General features: G+C 48.2%; 1 protein-coding gene across 1 annotated transcript; it reads left to right on the forward strand.

The window, feature by feature from the left end:
• Positions 1-10351: 10351 nt before the first annotated feature.
• Positions 10352-18765, forward strand: LOC142794137 (uncharacterized). Its single transcript, XM_075885864.1, has 5 exons — positions 10352-10603; positions 13743-13831; positions 14744-15030; positions 15745-15995; positions 18682-18765. Exons 1-5 carry the CDS (start codon positions 10352-10354, stop codon positions 18763-18765), a joined length of 963 nt encoding a protein of 320 aa, XP_075741979.1.
• The last annotated feature ends 940 nt before the right edge of the window (positions 18766-19705 follow it).

The raw sequence follows: 19705 nt of genomic DNA on the forward strand, positions 1-19705 counted from the left end.
TTTAATTAGAGCAAAATCTTATCTGCTAGCTCAAATTCGAAATGTGGCTTGCACGCTAAAGATTTGTTTGTCTTGCAGGATAATTTAAGCCAAGGGCTCTGATAAAGGCGAAAGCCTTATGTGGCATATTAGCAGAGGCATGAGCAAGGGAAGCGTGTGGCGGGGTCACATACCTCCCTAATCATTTGAAGGGGGGGGGGGTGCCAAATCTGCAACCACATGATTACTCCGGCCTATTCGCACGTCATTGTTTATGGTGCCAGGTAAGGACCCTGCAAGATTCAGAGATTCAGACGGATTCAGACAATAGAGAGGGCTGACGATAACAGGCTTTGCATTACAAGAAGTGATTACTCCCCACCTTTAGTCTTGTGGTGAGCTGTCGGCCTCTTATTGGAGAACCCAGCGCATACCTGTACTCATTGGTCGAGAAGTCCATGGGCGTGGAGAACACGAACGGCGTCCTAATTCTCCTCTCGGGGTGTTAAACACGTATGTAGTAATGTTGAACGATTAAGAGTACTGTAAGCTAAATGTTTCAGTTCTTGCCTTGCGACATTAGCTATATAGCCGGTCATTGTGGTTGACGTTTCATGCATCTGAACATATTAACACGAGTACAAACTGTTTATCAGTGGAGAAAGATTTTGAAATGCACTAACGAAAAACTCGAATCTCTAGGAATTGCTGCAATAAGCGATTATTTTTGAAAAAATGAAACCACCACTAATCAGACACATGTACCTGGCCCATTGACTCTCTGCGAGACACTTTCAAAGTGCAGTTATCCCTGAATTTCTAATATTAGACGCGCAAGGCGCCAACTGGGACTTCTACTTTATGCACTAAGGTTGAATTACCAAGAATGTTCCAATGCGACCGCATTTCAACACTAATTTATCTCTTATATTTGTGGGGTGTTTGCGTACTCATGCATCTTATCTGTGTCATTCTCCATTCGCTACAATATATCATTACTATAACCGACATGGTGTGCAATTATCTTCAGGTGTCACCTCAAAGCGTGCCAAACTTCCGCACCAACTTGACCGTTTCATCACTTCATCACTGCCACTGACGACCGCTTCATCACTGCCAAAGAAGCGACAGCTCCTGAGTATCTCTCCAAGTGGGCGTGACTGGAACCTCTGGAATCCTTGATCTAACAGAGAGGCTCGGCTCTGTCTCGACACCAGCCAAGTTGGTGTGATCAGCTTAGGACGTTTTGGCGGGAACAGCCTGCGTGGGCCCTTGCACGTGACCGATTGCAAGGACCACGGGTTGAACGCGTCGACGCATTGGTCGGCCGCAGCGCAGACACAAAGAGTTGCTGCTTCTTCCAGCAGTACCAGCTTCACGTTGCACGTGCGGTCTGGAGTCTCGAATCGGGTCGTCCAAACCTCCGGGAACAATGGCGAGGACAGGTCGGCTTCGGTGGAGTGCCTGGCGAGGCTCTTTCTGAAGGAGGCTCTGAAAGTACACGTTTCCCTACGACGAATAAGGAAACGAGAGAACAGTCTTGCAGTGGAGGTGTCTCCGGGGCCGGACGCCATTTCTCGGCTCTCATCGGCTGCCGAGACGCCGACGCCAGCGGTGGCGCCTGGTAAGACTTCTCCGGTGGCGTCTTCGGGAAGCAGCCTGATCAGCACGTCCTTGGCTTTGTTCATGTCGGCGTGAAGGAGCGACGTTCGCGTGTCCAGCGCTCGCATGTGCTCGTTCATCTTAGACTCAAACGCTGTGTGAAGAACGGCGGAGACGTTTAGCGCGTGACTAACGTACACACTTTCGTCGTCAAATCGACAGGAGCTGCAGGCTTGACTGGCTTTCTATATGTAAGACACTGATATGAAAGGCGAAGTAGAGCTGGCACCACGCAGAAGCACTAGTGTCCTATTGATAAAAATAGGAATGTGGTTATAATTCTCGTGACCTTTATTGTAAAGGTGTAACTCGCCTAGTGTGAGTGTTTCGTAGCAAGCTAAAAAATCTGCTATCCATTGTTTCAAGTTAATTCTCAAGCATTTACCAGTCGATGGCAGAAAAATATCGTCATTAACGGTATGTGCTACAGAAATGAAGTTAAATTTAACTATTCACCACTGGCCCACTAAAAATGGAGAAGGCAACAGCGACGCCAACAAATGGCTCAGAAGGGATGGCGGCGAGCCGAGCCGAAGACCCAAGTGCGTATATAGCGAGATAATGAACGGGAAAAGCCATGGTGGCGGCGACAGGGGCCGGAGGCGACATCACTGCATCTGTAAGAACTGCGGAAGCATGGTTTCAGCGCGAGTTTCTTGCGAAGTTTGGACATAGGTGTCGTATCTGCGACGTGCTATGGTTCAACGCAAGCCTTTCTTCGCTCAGAATTGGCATACAAACAACCTGGCAGCATCTATCTAAAGTCTAGCAATTACCTAAAGAAGCAACCTAGAATTCGCATCACGTAGCTAAGGCCTTGAAATAACCTAGAAGCAGCAGGATTACACTTCAGAATTATCCATTTTTTACTGTTTCAAGCCGCACGTGGCTTAGAGAAAGGAGAGAGAAACTTTATTTGCGCATAACGCGGAGCATAGCGAAAGGTATACGGCCCCTATTCCAGGGCGGTGTTGGTCCTTGCCATCTTTTCCGCCCGTTGGACCAGCCAAAGCTGATCACCAAAGGCCGAACTAGACAGAAATGCCTTCCATTGTTCTACGCTGTTGTTCATGTTGTGTTCATTGTGAAGTGTTAAGTCACACGTAATGTGAAACGGAGTTGGTGTGGTCCCGCACCATGGAGATATATCTCTGTATGCTGTGATCACAGCATACGAACTTACACAGGCTAAAACAAACACACACAGGCTACAACGAACTTACACAGGCTACACGCCTTTTGCCTCGAGGCAGAAGGCATGTAGCCTGTGTAAGTTCATGCTTGGCCATTTTCCGAGAAAGGTTTTTTTTTAACTGAGTTCCCAAGCTTTTTATTATGTGTGTATGGTAAAAACAGAAGTTTAGTAACAAGCTTTACATCGCTGCGTAGAGAATATTAAGCTAATTAGGATTTAATTTTTAATATTACTGACACTCTTGAAACATTTATGAAAAAGCTGCTAACTAGGAGCAAACTGTAATAGCACGTGTTCCTACATTTCTTGGACCAATAATTTCTCGTCTTTTTACTACGCATGTTAGCAGGTACTGAAAAGTTGCAGCTGTTACTACCTTTTGCGCACAATTACTAACTTTTCGCCATGCACCTTGTGAACAAAACTATAATGACTGCCAAATTAGTAAAGCTAGTTTGTGAACGCATTTCGAAATGTCACTTTTTAGTGGAACTGGACAATGGTAATTTCAAACAAGGAAAAAAACACAATTTCATTTGATGAAATAAAAGCAGCAGCAATGTGTAAGCATCGTTTCTGCTATTCTGAAAGCTCAGGAACAATAAATACCACACTTTAGGACAGTTGTTATAGGCGTTTAATAAATAGTGTAAATTACCGAAATTCACAGAAGGAGAGCTAAAACTTCGGGTAATTTTAGCAATGCCATGATATTGCAAGCGGCAGGGGCGAAGAATACTCCAATTTTGCGAAGACAGGGTGGGTTAAGTTTGTTCGTTAGACAATCTCCCTTTACAGGGACAACTCCTTCGTGAAAATAAGCATATGCTGGAGATTCAGAACCGAAAATGTGCATTAAAGGGATCTGTGGTTGTTCGATACGTTCTTGCGGCACAAGTGTTGTTTCTACTAAGTTGACTCGATGTAGGAGTTACTATAACGACATGCTCAATAACCCACCACAAACCTACGTTGTAATATTTTTACAGCAGTGTTTGTCAAAAACAAAAATGAAACCAATTGGTTGTTTTCTTTAATGTTCCAAATTTAGAGAGAGGGAGGATGAGCGATTGCACTGATGCAATAAAAAATACAGAAGCCTTGTATTATTCTGTCTGTATGAATCTGTATTCTGTCTGTAATCTGTAATGTCTGCATTATGTCCCTACATCTTTTAGAAACAGGGTATAGTTCTTGCAGCATGTAGCGTACAGTAACGCAGCCATTTGCAGCTCGAAGTACCTTTGCTGCCTTTTTGCTATACACACGCTGCGGTAGCTAAGCAGTTATAGCATGGCAATACTATGCTCTGCGACGTGTTTCGCATTCCTGGTCCTAGTGGCGGACTTTTGTTGATGGTAGGGAATCACAAGAATATTCGCGCACTTAGATTTAGCTGGATGTGAAGCCGTAGACTGTTAGGTTTTTTAACTTATTCCTCGTTTCTTCACTACGGAGCGCCTCAAAGATATCGTGCTTTTGGCACTTAAGATCCTAGGATTTATAATTTCAAGCTTCATAGAATTTATTTATTAGAACAGGGATGCACTCAACTTAATTGATGCGATGTTAGTAAATTTAGTACCTGATATGGGCTCTTGTATGTTAGGCCTTGTAGCGTCATTATTACGGAGAAGAAAAAAAACACATAAGATACTTTTTTTGTTTTAACGTGCTCCATCGACAGCCCTGCATCGCAGTATGTGGCACACCGAATAAAAGTTCGCACTATATAAACAGAAGCGCACAACTTTAGTTATTCATCCCAAAGCCTAGTCACTCACCGGTACCAGCTTTGTTGCCCACAGGTAGGGCGTGACCACATGCAGGCCCTATATACCCGTGGAGCAAACAGTAGTAGCGTAGCCTTATCGTTCATACATCACCGTTCATACATTTGCTTCTTCGTGTTAGGGAGCTTTCGAATAGCGTAACGCAAGCCGTTGCAGTGCCGCTGCGCACGCGTCGTAATGCGAACCGACGTTCGTGCTTGGGGTCTACCTGTTCGAAATCCGAAATAGCGTGCCACCTGCAAATACACCTTGCGGTGAACGAGTGTGCGTCAGCGTTTGCGGGGTCAAACACTGTTCGCAAACTCATGTGGCTCCCATGCGCAAACGCTACACCCGCAATGCCCGCTAACTTGGCATACGTTATTCGAAAACTTCCTATTTTCTAACTGTATGCTGACCGGGACAGCTTATGTCTCTCCCATAGTGCAGTGCGCATAGTTCTCTAAAGCGTTCCCATTTATTCTAAAAACACATTATCAGATGTTGTATCGCAATGCTCATGCTCACGAATATAACTGTTATAAACAGTGCGATTCCTGAGGCGAATTTATTGTGGTTACCAAGCTTTTTTTAAGGTAGTTAGCGCCTTTGCGTATATTTTACTAGTTAGAAATGAGACTGAGGGCAGTAAGTGTCATCAATTGTGCTGGCAACCATGAAGATAGCCACTGTTACCACCCTTCGCGTTACTATAGCTTAACTTACTAACAGGGCAGTAAGTAAACCGAAGCTAAGTTCTACAGCCTTTTTAAGAGGTAAAATATGCAGTCACAATAACCTATATCCTTCACATGAAAGAGAAATGGATTGACAGTGCTGTTGTACATGCCCGCTGTGAAATGAACTAGGAACTTTGCGCTACCTGCAATAGTAAGCATCTTGCCGCCAAAGAATAAATTACCACTGCTCTTCAGGTGACTGCGTTCCTATGATTCATGGGATCTTGACTTAATCACCACTTCCAGTTAACCTGGTTAATTACATTACTTGAAAGAGTAAAGACATAAACTATAGAGGCCTGCCGTGTTTTTTGCGTCAACGCGTAGTCCTCGACAAACTAGTAATGATTCGGTACTAACAATGCAACGGAGGGACGAATTAATACATGTGTAATATCAATTATATGACCAGTATCTAACCCAGCTTAAAACGGATGGAAAGACCGCAAATTTTCAGCTCTAGGAGCGCTACCAAGCGGTCGCTTGCCGTGCTCCTGCCCCGTCTGATAACTTGGCCACACAAAATGGTGAGGCGAGTTTCTGTTGACATTTAGTCTGCTCGGCGCGTACGTGCACAGGCGTGTCTTCGGCAACGCCAGTGTCGTCGCCGCCGTCATCAGGGTCTCCAAGCGACAATGAAACCACCGAGGAATATGGAATCGTGGTGATTCGCGCGCCTTGGCGAATCACTTCTGGTTCGATCCTCTTCGAAATAGCCATCCTGAAATAGACGCCGGACCGAGCAGCGACGAGGCTGCTGGAGACGCACGCTTGGGCCACGCTGGCTGGTAAGACAAATGAACGCGGCGTGCATGCGACTTGTTAACGATGACCATAGCTTCAAATAATCACATTCGCACTCACGACTCCACGACTAATCTCCCAAAGTGGCCAATCAAAAACGCAGAATCCACACGATCGCGTCGCACGATTCAAGCAAAACAAAGCAAGTGTAGCCTTTACTAAGCATGCCAGGCGTAGCTGCCAGACAGTGTCCCATTGAGACACCACGATGGCAACACTAACATTGTCGACGTCATCGCTGCTCGCTTATCGTCACTCGGTGTATGAGGCGGGGTCTAGGAGCTTGGTGAACACGTCAAATTACTGTCGATGTCTCATTGCCGGGAACGCACTGAGTCCTGCGCGCTCTTTGCGCACGAAATACAATAGCTTATATACGCAACGGACGGGATTCATGCTTCGCTAAATAAACTCATGCATACCAAGCAGTCGAACGAATGCCGCATCTCGAGTTTGAAGTTTGGTGTCACTGCTCCTCGAAGAAAGGTATATTATATGGTTCCCAGCCCACACCCCGTGTGCGTCGCTCATTCCCAACCTCAACGAGGAGGCTCACCGCGTAGCGCGAGGTCTCACTTACCGCACTCGCAATGGAGCTTCACATGAGGTACTGGGAGATGAGTGGTGGGAGAGGGACAGAATGTTAAGGTTCTGCGACCTCATCCAATTCTACCAAACGTCGAGGCGCAGATTTCCACCACCTAGCTCCACATTAGACAGATCTCAGGAGGTTGATTGGAGGCGACTTCAAACTAGAACATTTCCCAATCCGAAGCACCTAAATCGCATCTACCCCGAACTATATATACCCAGATGACTCGTGTAAACTATGTAGCATGAGACGCGCCTCCCTAGAGCATATGTTATGGGAATGCACACAGATACAGGACGCCAATGCAGTCTCCCCAGAACAGCTTGGGGCGTGGTGGAGAGCCGCGCTGATCAGCTCAGATCGGACAGATCAAATATGGGCCATCCAGCGAGCACGGCCCGGGAGGCGGCTGAGAGACAGGGTCTCTCCACCGCCCCTGGTGCGGCGTAGGCCCACGCCTCAATCTGCTGGTTAAATAAAGTTTGCTCACTCACGTAGAGCACCTGGTACTCTACTATGGGAGAACTTAAAGCCGTCCCGCTCACTACGGAATGAACCCAGATACAATCGCTCGCGCTGCACAGCCGATCACTGGTCACCACGTATAGACATATCGGATCTCGACCTTCATAGTAGTGCCGGTGGCACATTTCTCTTGTGCGTTGTTGAACAATAAAGATTTCAAGAACGCCGGTAAACTAAAAGAGGACTGCGGGTCACTGTGTCCAATCAGTCTTCTGTCTCCCATTGCCCCTTGGCATTAATTTACACGTTCCAGTAGGCAACACCGGTTCATCCCAGCGTGCTTGGTGCCTCCCCATGTCTCTCCCCTGCGCATGTCACTTGTACGCTGTGTGTTGAGAGAGAGCAAAGATTTATTAATACACACAGCGTGCTGGCAGTTTTTGGCTTGGTGGCTTCAGGTGGCGGCACCCAGTCTCTGGACTAGGACGGCATCCTCGGCCTGCCGATCGGCGCAGAGCTGGGCGTTCAGAAGAGGTTGTGAACGATTTAGAGCATTGGCTACTCTACTATGGAAGTGCGAAAAAATCCCAGCCTATCTAAGGACTGAATAATGATGAGTGGGGCGAAGCGTCCATCAGTCCGTCCGCGCTTCCGTCCGTCTGTTTGTTCTTGATTCCGTCCGTCCGTCTGTACGTCTGGTCATCCGTGCGTCCGTCCCTGCTTTCGTCTCTGCATTCGTCCGTTCGTGCTTGCGTCCATCCGTCCGTGCATCTGTGCATCCGTGCTCCCGTTCATTCATCCGTCTGTGGATCTGTGCGTTCGTCCGTCCTTCCGTCCTTCTAGTTAACACTCCAAGTACCACCATGTCGCATCTTTTCATCCTATATTCATTATTTACAAGTACCGCCCTCCAGCGGGAATTCCAAGGACTAAACGAGAGGTGGCTACCTACTACTACGTACATCGCGGACGCACGACCCATGGCATAAGGAACTTCGCCCCCGTGGGCCTCACATTGCATGAGGCCGTGTCGACAAAAGTTACGCTGTGAACGTAGCTTGTGAAGTTCGCCGACGTGCAAAAGTGACTTCCAAAACTGCTTTGTTAGAGCACGGCCGGACAAGAGGAGCAGCACGCGTGCACACTTTTACTGACTGCGTACCTAAAGATGGCGGATTATTTACAGCTTGTTGCAGGCGAGGGTTTGACAGCAGTGCCATGAACAAGCGGCGGTAAAGATGGCAACTATAGACATGAATCGCAGGCCTCAGACTACACCTGCTCCTGACCAGCCGAACGCGTTTGGATTTGAATCGAGGAGGAAACCCGCGCACGTTATTCGTAAATTAAGATAGTTGTTTTTGATGAAACAACCTACACTAAGGAGTATCGGTGACTTAGGATCTCATAAATTTTCCCTTGAATTTCAGGCTTAAAAAATCTATTAAAAAGGACGCGCTTTGAGCACTACCTGACCATAAAAGGTTGCCAATCGGATATCACCATTCATTGCTCTGTTGCACAGATAAATGACAGGCGGGCTTCTGTAGTGGGGGTGGAGCATGTATTATTTTTAGGTCGCAACGGACTATATATCAAGCTGGAAAGTTAGCTTAAAATTAAAACTTCGCATAAACGAAAACTCTTACTTGGCGAGCGGCCAGACCATCTAAGCTTTCCGATAGAATTGATGACGAGTTTCAAACCAAGATTATAAATACATAAAAAGAGACTAACACGGTAATGTGCTTGTTGCTTTGTTTTATTAGATTACAGTAGAGCATACATGCCTGTGGGAGTAACCTAAAAGTGTCGCCAAGTGATAAGATTACTGCAACCATTACTGCTAATTCAAACTTCTGAAATGGGGCTTCTAAGAATTTTCGTTTCTCTGATGCGAATATTATTCGAAAGAATAAAAATATATGTTTGATTATTTCTGAACCATCCCGGCTGAAAACTACCAACAACACGCACATTTGATTGAAGGAACTCGGTGGTATCATCCTGCGATCTGATTTCCTCGCTGCTGCGTGTCGATATCTACCCGTTTCTCAGGCTTCTTCATACAGCATTACTGACAAGACGCGCATTATGCTACCCTGCACTCTTGTTGGTTTAACACACTGGCCTTCGCCCTCTCTGCGACCATTCCGGCGCGGTATTCCGCCGAAAACATTTCTTGCCCGTTTGCGGCATAGGTAGGTGCACCTAAACCACAACAAACTCGGCAATAAACTTCACAGAATAACAAACATTGTTTTAGTCGCTCAACAAAGCTAAAATGCATCAGATGCCTTTGGCGGGTGAAAAAGTTTAAGGCACACGGACATATGAAGAGCATCACATTTTTCATACTCCTCTCAGCTCTCGGAATTTTTTTTCCTCACAAGCAAAGTCTTGGTGGATTCAGCTTGACCTTGTTTGCCAGGATCTAGCGTGGAAGAGTTCATTTGGCAACTGGTAGGCACATTGGTGAGGCTGCGACAGGCGGGTTTCTTTCGCGTTTCTTCTGCATAACAATGTTTAGAAAAAGCTGGGATATATAGTGCGTCCTTCGCCGCAAAAAGAAAAGCAAACACACTTACGAACAGGTAAAGAATATGGAGATTTATGTCTATCTGGCGGATAATATACCAAGCAAAATTCAAACGCAAGATCTTGTCTTGTCTTGTCGCCTATATAGAAGATCTTGGCTCATATACCCACAAGGGGGATTGGCCACACTGTACCTTCTCCTGAAGAACCTCATCTTCATATATCGCAAGAAACATGTGCCGTATTAAAAAACTTTATGGTTAGAAACTGCATAAAGACAGCAAACAGCCATCAGCAATGTCATCGGCATTCAGGAACGCGCCACACATGCACGCCTCGCGGTACGCTCGAGCGAACGCTCCACGCGTCGGGACACGTCGCCATTTCACTCGGACTCACCGGTCACGTCGGTTGCACCCTGTCCCAGCTCCGAAGCCATCGGCACAGACCTCCCTCTACTACGTCTTTGAGCGCCTTGTCCGCTATATCCCATACGGGTCCGGCACACCGCGCCACGTACGTTTATCCCCCATTATACCAAGTTCCAGAGCCCTGGCCTCCATCTTCTGCCACCGTGGTCCAACATCCCGGTCCAGCAAGAGAAATGTCCATCGTCATGGTGGGCCCGTTCCCGGGCCCGTTCGACAGGTCGCACTACTCAGATTCGTGCAGCGGCAACCCGACCGACGCCCAGCCGCGCCCACTCAACGCTCAAGGTCTGGGGCAGCGACCGTCGCGGCCGTCAGACCCGCACCTCGCTTTGCTGAAGGAGCAGGAGCCGCCGCGGACGTCAAGAACGCCACGGGACGTCGTCGCTTACAGCACGGTGCGGACAAACTACGGAGCGCCATCGAAGGTATGTGCTTGTTGCGCCTTAGACCTATACGTTTATAGTCAGTTAGGCCTAAACACACCTACGCGCCATTTCAGTCCCTTAACGTCTTTCCTTTAGTCAGCGGACGGGCTAACGGTGAGACGCGCGTTTTTTCTAGCCTGTTTGCCCCTCATCTCACGCGTGGCCGTGACTACTGGGACTCATGCCTTTCTTCGCAACCCCCTATATATGTTGCAAGGAACGTTGTCGGGGCACACCCTGACCGCAGTCCTTTGTCATGATCACGTCCGTTCGTCCATGCCCGGCACGGACCGTTAGCCGCCGGGGTGCGCCCATGAACGGACGATCACGTCGGATACTACAGTGCTGGCGCTTAGCTTGCGTAGCATCGCTGTGCCCAGCGTCTCCAATCATCCCAGAAGGGAGGGGGGTTCATTGCGTTTCATTCTGACTGATCATGTCTCACTGGGCACAGGCGTTCGCCGAACACTTTTTTGTAATTTAGTGTCCTTTAATTTTTGTTGCGGAACTTTGCCGTCACCATCATGTCCCGTATCATACTCGGTACGAGTTGCAACAGGCTGGCAAAGGTTTGACTGACGCTTAAACCACACAAATTCATAAACGCTCCTTGAGTTGAACTTGCCACCACCAGAAGCAGCGCGTTTGATGCACGCTGCTTCGAGGCGGTGCTGCGAGGCAACGCAGCACAAACTCGATTGTCCTGCGTAGAAGGCGGTGGCAAGTCAAGATCGTCCAGCGGCCTTCCTGTATATATATGGGGGTAACCCTCGACCCCGCCTCCTGTATATGGATAATGTAAAACGAGTCAAAAGTTCCCAGGACACTTCCCATGTATTACTCTAGCAGCATCGGCCTGGGAACTTGACTCGCACCTCCCCTCCCCCGTGCTGTACAGAAAGCCACAAACGAAAATTTCAGCGGACTTTTAAGTGTGAATACACTTTATAAGCGACCCCAAACCATCCACTGCCGTCGGCGGCGTCCGCAGTCTTCTCTCTATTAAGTGTGAATACACTTTATAAGCGACCCCAAACCATCCACCGCCGTCGGCGGCGTCCGCAGTCTTCTCTCTATCTTTAAAAGAAAGAGGACTTGGCGGGCCGCAGCGCGACGCTCTACCGAATAAGCCACGGACGCGACGCTGATATCGCTGTCAGTAACGCGCCCTATACCCCCTCCCCCTTCGCTCGCTCCTCCGCTCTCCTCGCTCGCTGCAGCTGCGCGCGCACCCCTCTCTCTCGCGCGCCCGCCTTCTCTCTCAGTCTCCCGTCGAGAGCGGGTCGTGAGGGGGAGTAAAGTTAAAATCCGTTGGCATTCGCCAGTAAGTTAACGTAAACTCCCCCGTGTGATCAAATTGCGATTCCCAGGAACCATTACACACAAAAGGCACCATAGTGTGATTAATAAACATAATAGTGTGAATTAATAAATACCCCTCATAGCATCACCCCGTGTATTCGCACTTAACCATGTTCAACCTCGGGGAAATGCTTGGGAGATTGTTTTTTTTTAAGGCGCGCCACCGGTAATTCAAACGTGCAACTCCCTACCTCCAGAGCGTACTGCCTTAAATAATACTTTTAGTCGGCCATCCGTAACAGCCTTGGGCGCGCAAAAAGCGCGGGGGATCACGGAGCGCACGTCCGGTACGCAATAGAACGCACGGTTTCTGCGGGCGTGAACTGACTGCGAAAAACTGCGTAGCGTTAGTTGCGGGTTCTGCGGGCTCTGCGTGTCGTTCTGGCGTCTTCTTCGGGAGACGCGATGTGCGATCGCCGACCATGTAAGCTGGTCGTTGCTGTGGTTCGTACTGCAAGACACAATCTTCACCGTGGTGTGGTTTCAGAAGCTCGTGTCTCATGCCGCGATGTAACGCTCTACCATTTACTTTACCGACTAAAGAGCATACAACGCGGCAAATAGAATTCGAAATCTTTGCGTACATCCACCTGTTGTCGTCCAGAGTGTGTGCGCTTTGCTGCGTAAGCATGACCTCGCGCGCTGCTTCCATAGGTTGCTGCGAACGCCCAACTAAACACTGACTGCGTCATTAGTTCTACAGTATTCTGACGGAAAAGTGACAAGCGCAAGCGCGATTTTCGAGTTGCAGCACAAAGCCCTTCGTCGCCGGTAGGCCACGGAAGAGTGCCTGGTACTCAGCTGGTACCACCACGACTTAACCAGAATCACGGTACATACGTTAATTGAGACGATTGTCGACGTCAGCAGGGAACGCGAGCAGTGTCTTCACGTGCCACTGTCCTTGCCATTACGGAGTTTTCGAATAGCGTACGCGATGCTTGCGGGCGTAGCATTTGCGTTCGTCACTATACGGGGGCCCCGCTAGAGGTGAGCGTGCGAAGCCTGCGCAACGAAAATGCAACGCTTCGCGTACCGCTATCCGAACAATTCATATACTTTCCCTCGCATGGAAAGATGCGGCACTTAAAGCCTCACACGTACAGCTACTGAAAAGACACATCCTCCCCCTCTTTTTTTTTCTAGCCAATCTGCGTGCACAGAACGTGGTATCTCTTCAAGAAATTGTCTCATAATGCGGTCCCCAAACACTACCTGAATATACCTACTTTTCATAATCACCCCTTCGCAAGCTCCGACTCACCAAAAAACTTGCGAGCAACTGGTTTCGATAACCTGGATTTTGTCACTTATACGGCGAGATTGGACGTTGTTAGGAATGGCGTGCCAAGGTCGACGCAGTCCCCGTTAGACTTTTTTGAAAGAACATATGAATCCAATCACGCCGCCGCGTGGAAAGCGTCGACATATGTTACGTACTGAGGTCGGTGTAAAAAATATGTACTGTTCGGAGTGAAGTACTGTCTATGACACAGCTGCAGCTCTAACATTTGTCGTCATATATCTTTTAACACGACCTATGCCAGGAATCCGCGTCAGGCAAAAAAAAACAAAAGGGGGGGGGGCCACAAAACGAGGTACTCCTGCGATTTCGGACCAAGAGCAAAGCAGTGGTGAGGAGCAAGAACGCACATCTGCATTTATGCAACGACTTGGGTAATTAATGGCACAGAAATCAGTCACCTTGACTTCTTCGATACCGTTTCCTCCTCAAAAATAAAATCCAGCAAACTGACGTCACGATGCTTCCCTGCAGGCGTACGCACCGATGCCCAGCCGGGAGTCACGACACGAGTCCCTGCCAGAGCCTCCCCGACCACGTCGCGCTTCTTTGAAACGCAAATGGTAAGCTTATACTTACGGCCAAAGCACCGTCCTATACACGACGTCGCATTTGTCATTCCTGTCTATAAAAGACGGCCGTCACGCGCGTGCATCAGTGAATCTAGGATGCACCGTATACTCCACGCAGAAAAGATTCTGTAGAATAAAACTAGAAACTCCTGAAACATAGTAACGATAGGTCCGAGACAGCCGCTCTTAGCCACATTGTGGCAGTTTTTTTAACAAACTGCATCTATATGTAACCAGAAGCTTGACAAGGAAACCTTTTTTTGCAGTTATCTTCAAAAAACCTCCCCTGAACTCACACGGCCCTTACTCTGCATGCATGGGACCAGGGCTTCCTTGAAAGTGCTCGGCACTTGCTTTTATGTCTCCAGCACGTCCCTGCTAGTAAAATTGTTGAAAAGTTAGCGAGCCTGATTTTATTCCAGATCGGTTCTACGGAATCCCCTCAAGGTCGCAGAAAGTTAAAAAAGAGTAAACACTGACAACCGCAGCAAGAGGCCGCGGGAGTTTTTACGAACGAAAGCTTCCTTTCCTCCATATGACTGGATTCCGCAGGACGTGATTCCTCGCGAGCTTCGAGTTTTCGATGACTCCACCTTTTCCCTACCCATTGCCACCTTCCTGGGTAGCTCATTTCGTAGAGCTAAGCTGTCGAGGGACCGTGCTCAGTCGGCCCCGCTAGTAGCCATGACGACAAGTGTGAAACACCAGCTGTCATGGCTGCTAGCGCAATGGCTACTATTCGCCTTCATGGTCATTGTACTGTAGAAATGATTTGCACTAAATTCCACTCGCTAGTAAGGGCGGTTAGGCAGGAGTCTAGGGCTAAATGAAAGCTTGGAGACGAAAATTTTTTGAACAAGGGATGTCACTTTTTTTCAACTTTCTGCGCCCTCGTCAATTCAGCCACGCCTTGCTGTGTCGCCTGGCAGCAGTCGCCCTGTGTCTGATCGCGGTCGCTGTCCTGGTGGTCGCCGTGTCCCGTAGTATGCGCGTCCGGGCCGACACGGCACCCGTCAAAGGCGGTAGCGCCGCCGTACGTCCAGCAAACGGCACCGACCATCGGGGCGGCATCGGGATCCGTGAGCCGTCCTCGACCCAGGCCGAGGCGCTCGCCGCCGTCGGACGACCCAGGGCACGCAGCACGGTCCAGCCGCCAGCGGAGACGCGCCACTACAAGCGCCGCCACGGAGGTGAGTGGCAAACGAATTCAAGCGAGAGTCTATATATGCGTAATCCGATAGCGTCGTAGCGGAGATTACGCAAAAAGTTGATAGCGTATACATTACCGTGCATTACCCATCACATGCCAATCACGCTGCCAAATACTGGAACCTTGACGGCCCGATTAGTAAATGTTTTATAAATGTTCGAACTCTAAAAACAGGTCAACACGTACAGGAAACTCGTAAGACCCCTCATGCACTTGCTAGGAAGACTCCGATACGAAGTTCGCTGTTTTCTTCTCGGTACGTGTAATAATTCAACGCGTACACCTGCGGTAGGCTCTAGGATTCGACGTACATTAACTGGCATTCTGCATTGACCCTGTATAGGCCCACCACTAAACAAGCGATAGTGTAACGTCGTAACGTCGTCGTTTGACGTCACGAAATATGTAGATCTGTGACGTCATATGGTTATCACCCAATTGTTTTTTTTTTGCCTCACTTGTGCTGACAGCGCTTGACAACAGCCGACATTAAGATTGCTCGCTTGATTCATCCAAGGCTCCCGCTTCGAAAAAAGTACTTGATTTTCGTGTGTATTCTTAAGTGTCCTGCTATCTTCGCGCGTGTATTAAATTAGGGTGAGATGCATTACAGCGTGGAACCAGTCATTGACAAAAGTAGAAGTACGGGACTGTCGCGATATACCCGCTGAATTTGAAGGTTTTTTAAATGCAGAGACCGACCACGAGAACGAGGCGCCGTCACCAATGCCATCGTCGTCGCTGTCCTCGTCGTCATCAGAGCCATCGTCGATTCCAATCGTTCCGTGGCTGACGACAGAGACAGCCGACCACGAGCCGCCGGCAGTACGTCGCCAGAGCGATGTGACGACAGCGCCACCAAGCGGCGTCCTCATGGAACGTGCAGCGGTGCGCACCTCGTTCGAGGCCGACGGCACAGTGGCATTGTTAACGGCTTCGTCACCGGTAAGTTCGTTCATTCGCTTGCTTCAGCGGGCGGTTTCCCCATGAAATCATCCAGACATTCCCAGCGCGAGCGCCGGATGTACATAAAGCTGCGTCAGAAGGCGGGAAACAGCTTGCGAGACGTTTTTTAGACGAGGGTGGATGTGCATGGCGACTAGTGATCAGCCTTCATGATGGGAAACTACGACAGGATGGCAACACAGACGATTCAGTAACGGGACAAGTCAGCGCAAGTCCAATTTAGTGACGGGACTTGCGTCTGTAGACGTGTATTGCCGTGCTTCTGTCAGGACTGTCGTTTGTACGGTTCTGTTCTGTTCTGTTTGGTTTTCGCTAAATCGTGAAACTATCGGCAGTCTTCCTTGTCTGCCCGAGCTTAGTGTGGTATGTGCGAACCGTATGCGGCGTTTTTTTTTTAAAGCCTGGAACTGTGATTAGATTTCATGCGAGCGTAAAGCGCGCTTGTCTTCCAATTTAAAAACAAGTGTAATCAAAATTGAGGCAAATGCGTCATTGTTATCAGCTTAAAGAGACAGTATAGAATAAAAAATGGCAGCATATCTACGAAGTGAATGATGGAGAGTGGGGCGAAGCATCCATTCGTCCATGCATCCTTCTGTGTAACCGTCGGTGCATCCATTCGCCCGTCCATGCGTGCGTCCATTCGTGCGTCCGCACGTCCATCTGTGCGTCCGTCCCTGCGTTCGTCCCTGCATCCGCCCCTGCGTCCGTCCATGCGTCCATCCATCAGTGCAGCCATCTGTGAGTCCGTCTGTTGTTTGTCCGTTCGTCCATCTATTCAACACTTCAAGTACCACCATCTCAGATCTTTTCATCATATATTCCACATATGCACCGCCATCCAGCGGACATTCAAAGGACTAAACGAGAGGTGGCACACGCACACTTTCTTACGGCTTGCGCTTCGTGTCTACTTCCCACATTTAACCACCTCGAGTTCATGGTGTATACTAGTTCACTGTATTCATGGCACTGCGGCCCAACGCTCCCTAAACCTTTCTAAAACCAAGGAGGTTATGCCCAGCGAGTATAACGTAACAACCCTATTTGTCAGATAGTGCTCAATGTACATGCCAATGGCTGCTAAGGGGGAATGAGAGACAGAATAATTCAGATTTTAATTAACGCGCACGCTGCGAATTTTGTACTGTTCAACAACGCACAGAAGAAATCTCCCACCGGCACCACCTTGGAGGTCAAAACGTAAGACTGGTTGCACACTACGACTACGACGCTTTAACAGGTGCCGCTTTAAGGAGCTTCGCCCCTTAAATGAGCCAGATACTGCACCAAACTAAGCCATATCCATCAAACCAAAGCTGCATCAACAACCCTGCCCAACAACAACGCAGCCGTGTTCAACCTGTTTGAATTGTATCCTATTACCTTTCCCATCGTGCTTTCGTTCCACCTATATAATTTCTTGGGCGAGTCGGTCTTTATTGAAGGGCATATTATGGGGCAAAACTCTAAAACAAATAGAAAAAGGCCAACTTGGTACTGGATTTTTCTAATATTTAGTGTTTCTTTTTGAGCATTGCGCCCCAGTATCAGGTTCTTCTTTCACTCGCGGTATATTGCAAATATTAATACAATAGATATTAATATATCGAAGTGTCACAAAGGAGCGGCAAAAGAATTAAGAGGCGAGAAGCGAAAAGCTTTTAAGTCATTTAGCTACAGGTATTAAGAAAAGAGACATTCAGTAGATATTAACAAAATGGAAAAACGCCACCGAATGTCCAGAATGGTGCGCCTTTTAGGGTCTGTATCGCCTCGACGCCAATGGAACAAAAAAAAACCATATACCGATGGAAGCACGAGGATGGTGTTAATTATTGTGGCAAAATATTTTTGCGATTCCATTCAGTTGCTACAATATACGACTTCTTTTAGGAAGCGCAAGCACTCTGTTAAGTGTCGAATTCAAACTTTAATCTGGCTATATAAATTGCAGCTGCAATATAGATTTGAGAAGTTTGGGTGTCTAGTACACTGGCCAAAAGATGTTGAAATAGACTTCACCATATTGTCAGTCGCTATTAAAAACTTCTTCTCAGTTTAGTTAAAGTGGACTTGGCTGTATACAAAGATCGACTGCATAGATTGTCGTATCGCGGCCGCTCGATCTCTACAGTTTCAAGTGAGCATATCGCGACATAACCTTATATAACGATGAAAAAGCTCGGCAGGGAACACGCCTTGTGGGAATCTGTTTCATGCGAAGCATTCAGCCAGTAGTTCTATGCTGCATTTTTTTGTAGCCTCACAAAACTGTCGGATAAAAAACTCGCAGGGTCTTTTATGAAATTGCCGAAGGCAACTGCAAGTCAATGTAGTGATCCCTTCCCTTTCTAAAATACTTCCCTACCTGACGTGGTTCTTCATCAACTATACAGTATTAAAGGTACTGCAATAGTGCTGCACCTTGCCCGCATTTACATTGCTCCCGTGATCTACCCGCATTTTACAAAGCCATCACGTCGTGCGATGATGTTATTATGTGGCGGAAGTGACGTCATTTTGTTGAAGTTCATTTCAGATACCTGCGACGTCACGATTGCGTCACATAATGACGTCATGACGCGCGCTCCCGTTAACTGCGCATTTTACCGTTGGACTAGTCACGCTTCCAACTGTGATCATTTCTTCGAAATCTTCGCAGGTGGCGTCTGTGGCGGCAACGAGCCTGGCAGCCGTATTCAGCGGGGGAAAGGCCGCGAAAAATGGCGAGAGGGGCGACAGGTGAGGTGGCATAGCCGATGTTCTACGGAGCGCATGGGTTAAGTTGGGCTTATTTACAGGGGGCGTTCTACACTGCCGTGAAAAAGAGCGCACAGCAGCAGATATATACGGGAACATGCCAGTCACTCTACCACCGCATACTGTCCCGACCAATAGCCAGCAAGACTACAGAAGTAAGCGCGAGCACAAGCAGCCGCTTCTGTATTTCCGAGAAAGACGACGTTGGGGGGTCTGCTCTTCTGTTTGTATCTTCTCTTTATCACGGCCTTGCCTAATGTCTCGATTAATAGCCGGCAAGGCGGCAGTACTTGGGCCTTGCATGCTACCTGAAAGGCATCACTGTCTGCCGGAACGAGACCCCCGCCATGAGTGAAAGAAGGGAACCAGCCGATAACGAACACCGGAGCGATATAGGGGACGTTAGAAGTTCCTCGAAACGGAAGTGTACAAAAAGACGACTTGCCTCCGACAAGGTCCCAGCCTGGAACATTTAAATAACGCGCCGATGCTTTGCAATTTCAGCGGCGGTGGCAGTCGTTCTCTCGATCGCTTTCTCGCGTATTGATGTCCATGGAAACCTGGGAGTGTTGGTCAGCGCCACTCGTATGTAACCATGACGGCAAGCGTGGAACACTTGTTCTTGGCAATGGAACTAACTCTCCCACGTTTTCGTGCACATAAATACCCGATAAAATGAACGAGATGATGGCCGCCTTCGTGACTGATTCAGACCTTCAAGCGTGTTATCCATATAGGACACCATGCCCAGTTTTATCGGCGGGAATATTCAGTTTTCGCCCTGTTTAATTTTGCAAACATGTATTATGATTACAATTTGAGTCCCCTATAAAGCTTTATTACATGAATTTTAATAAAATAACCAACTTACAGCACAACAGGACTTGCGCCTGCCAATTCGCTGCCATGTCGATTCATCCATATAC

Source organism: Rhipicephalus microplus, unplaced genomic scaffold, assembly GCF_043290135.1.
Source record: "Rhipicephalus microplus isolate Deutch F79 unplaced genomic scaffold, USDA_Rmic scaffold_377, whole genome shotgun sequence".
Lineage (NCBI taxonomy): Eukaryota > Metazoa > Arthropoda > Arachnida > Ixodida > Ixodidae > Rhipicephalus > Rhipicephalus microplus.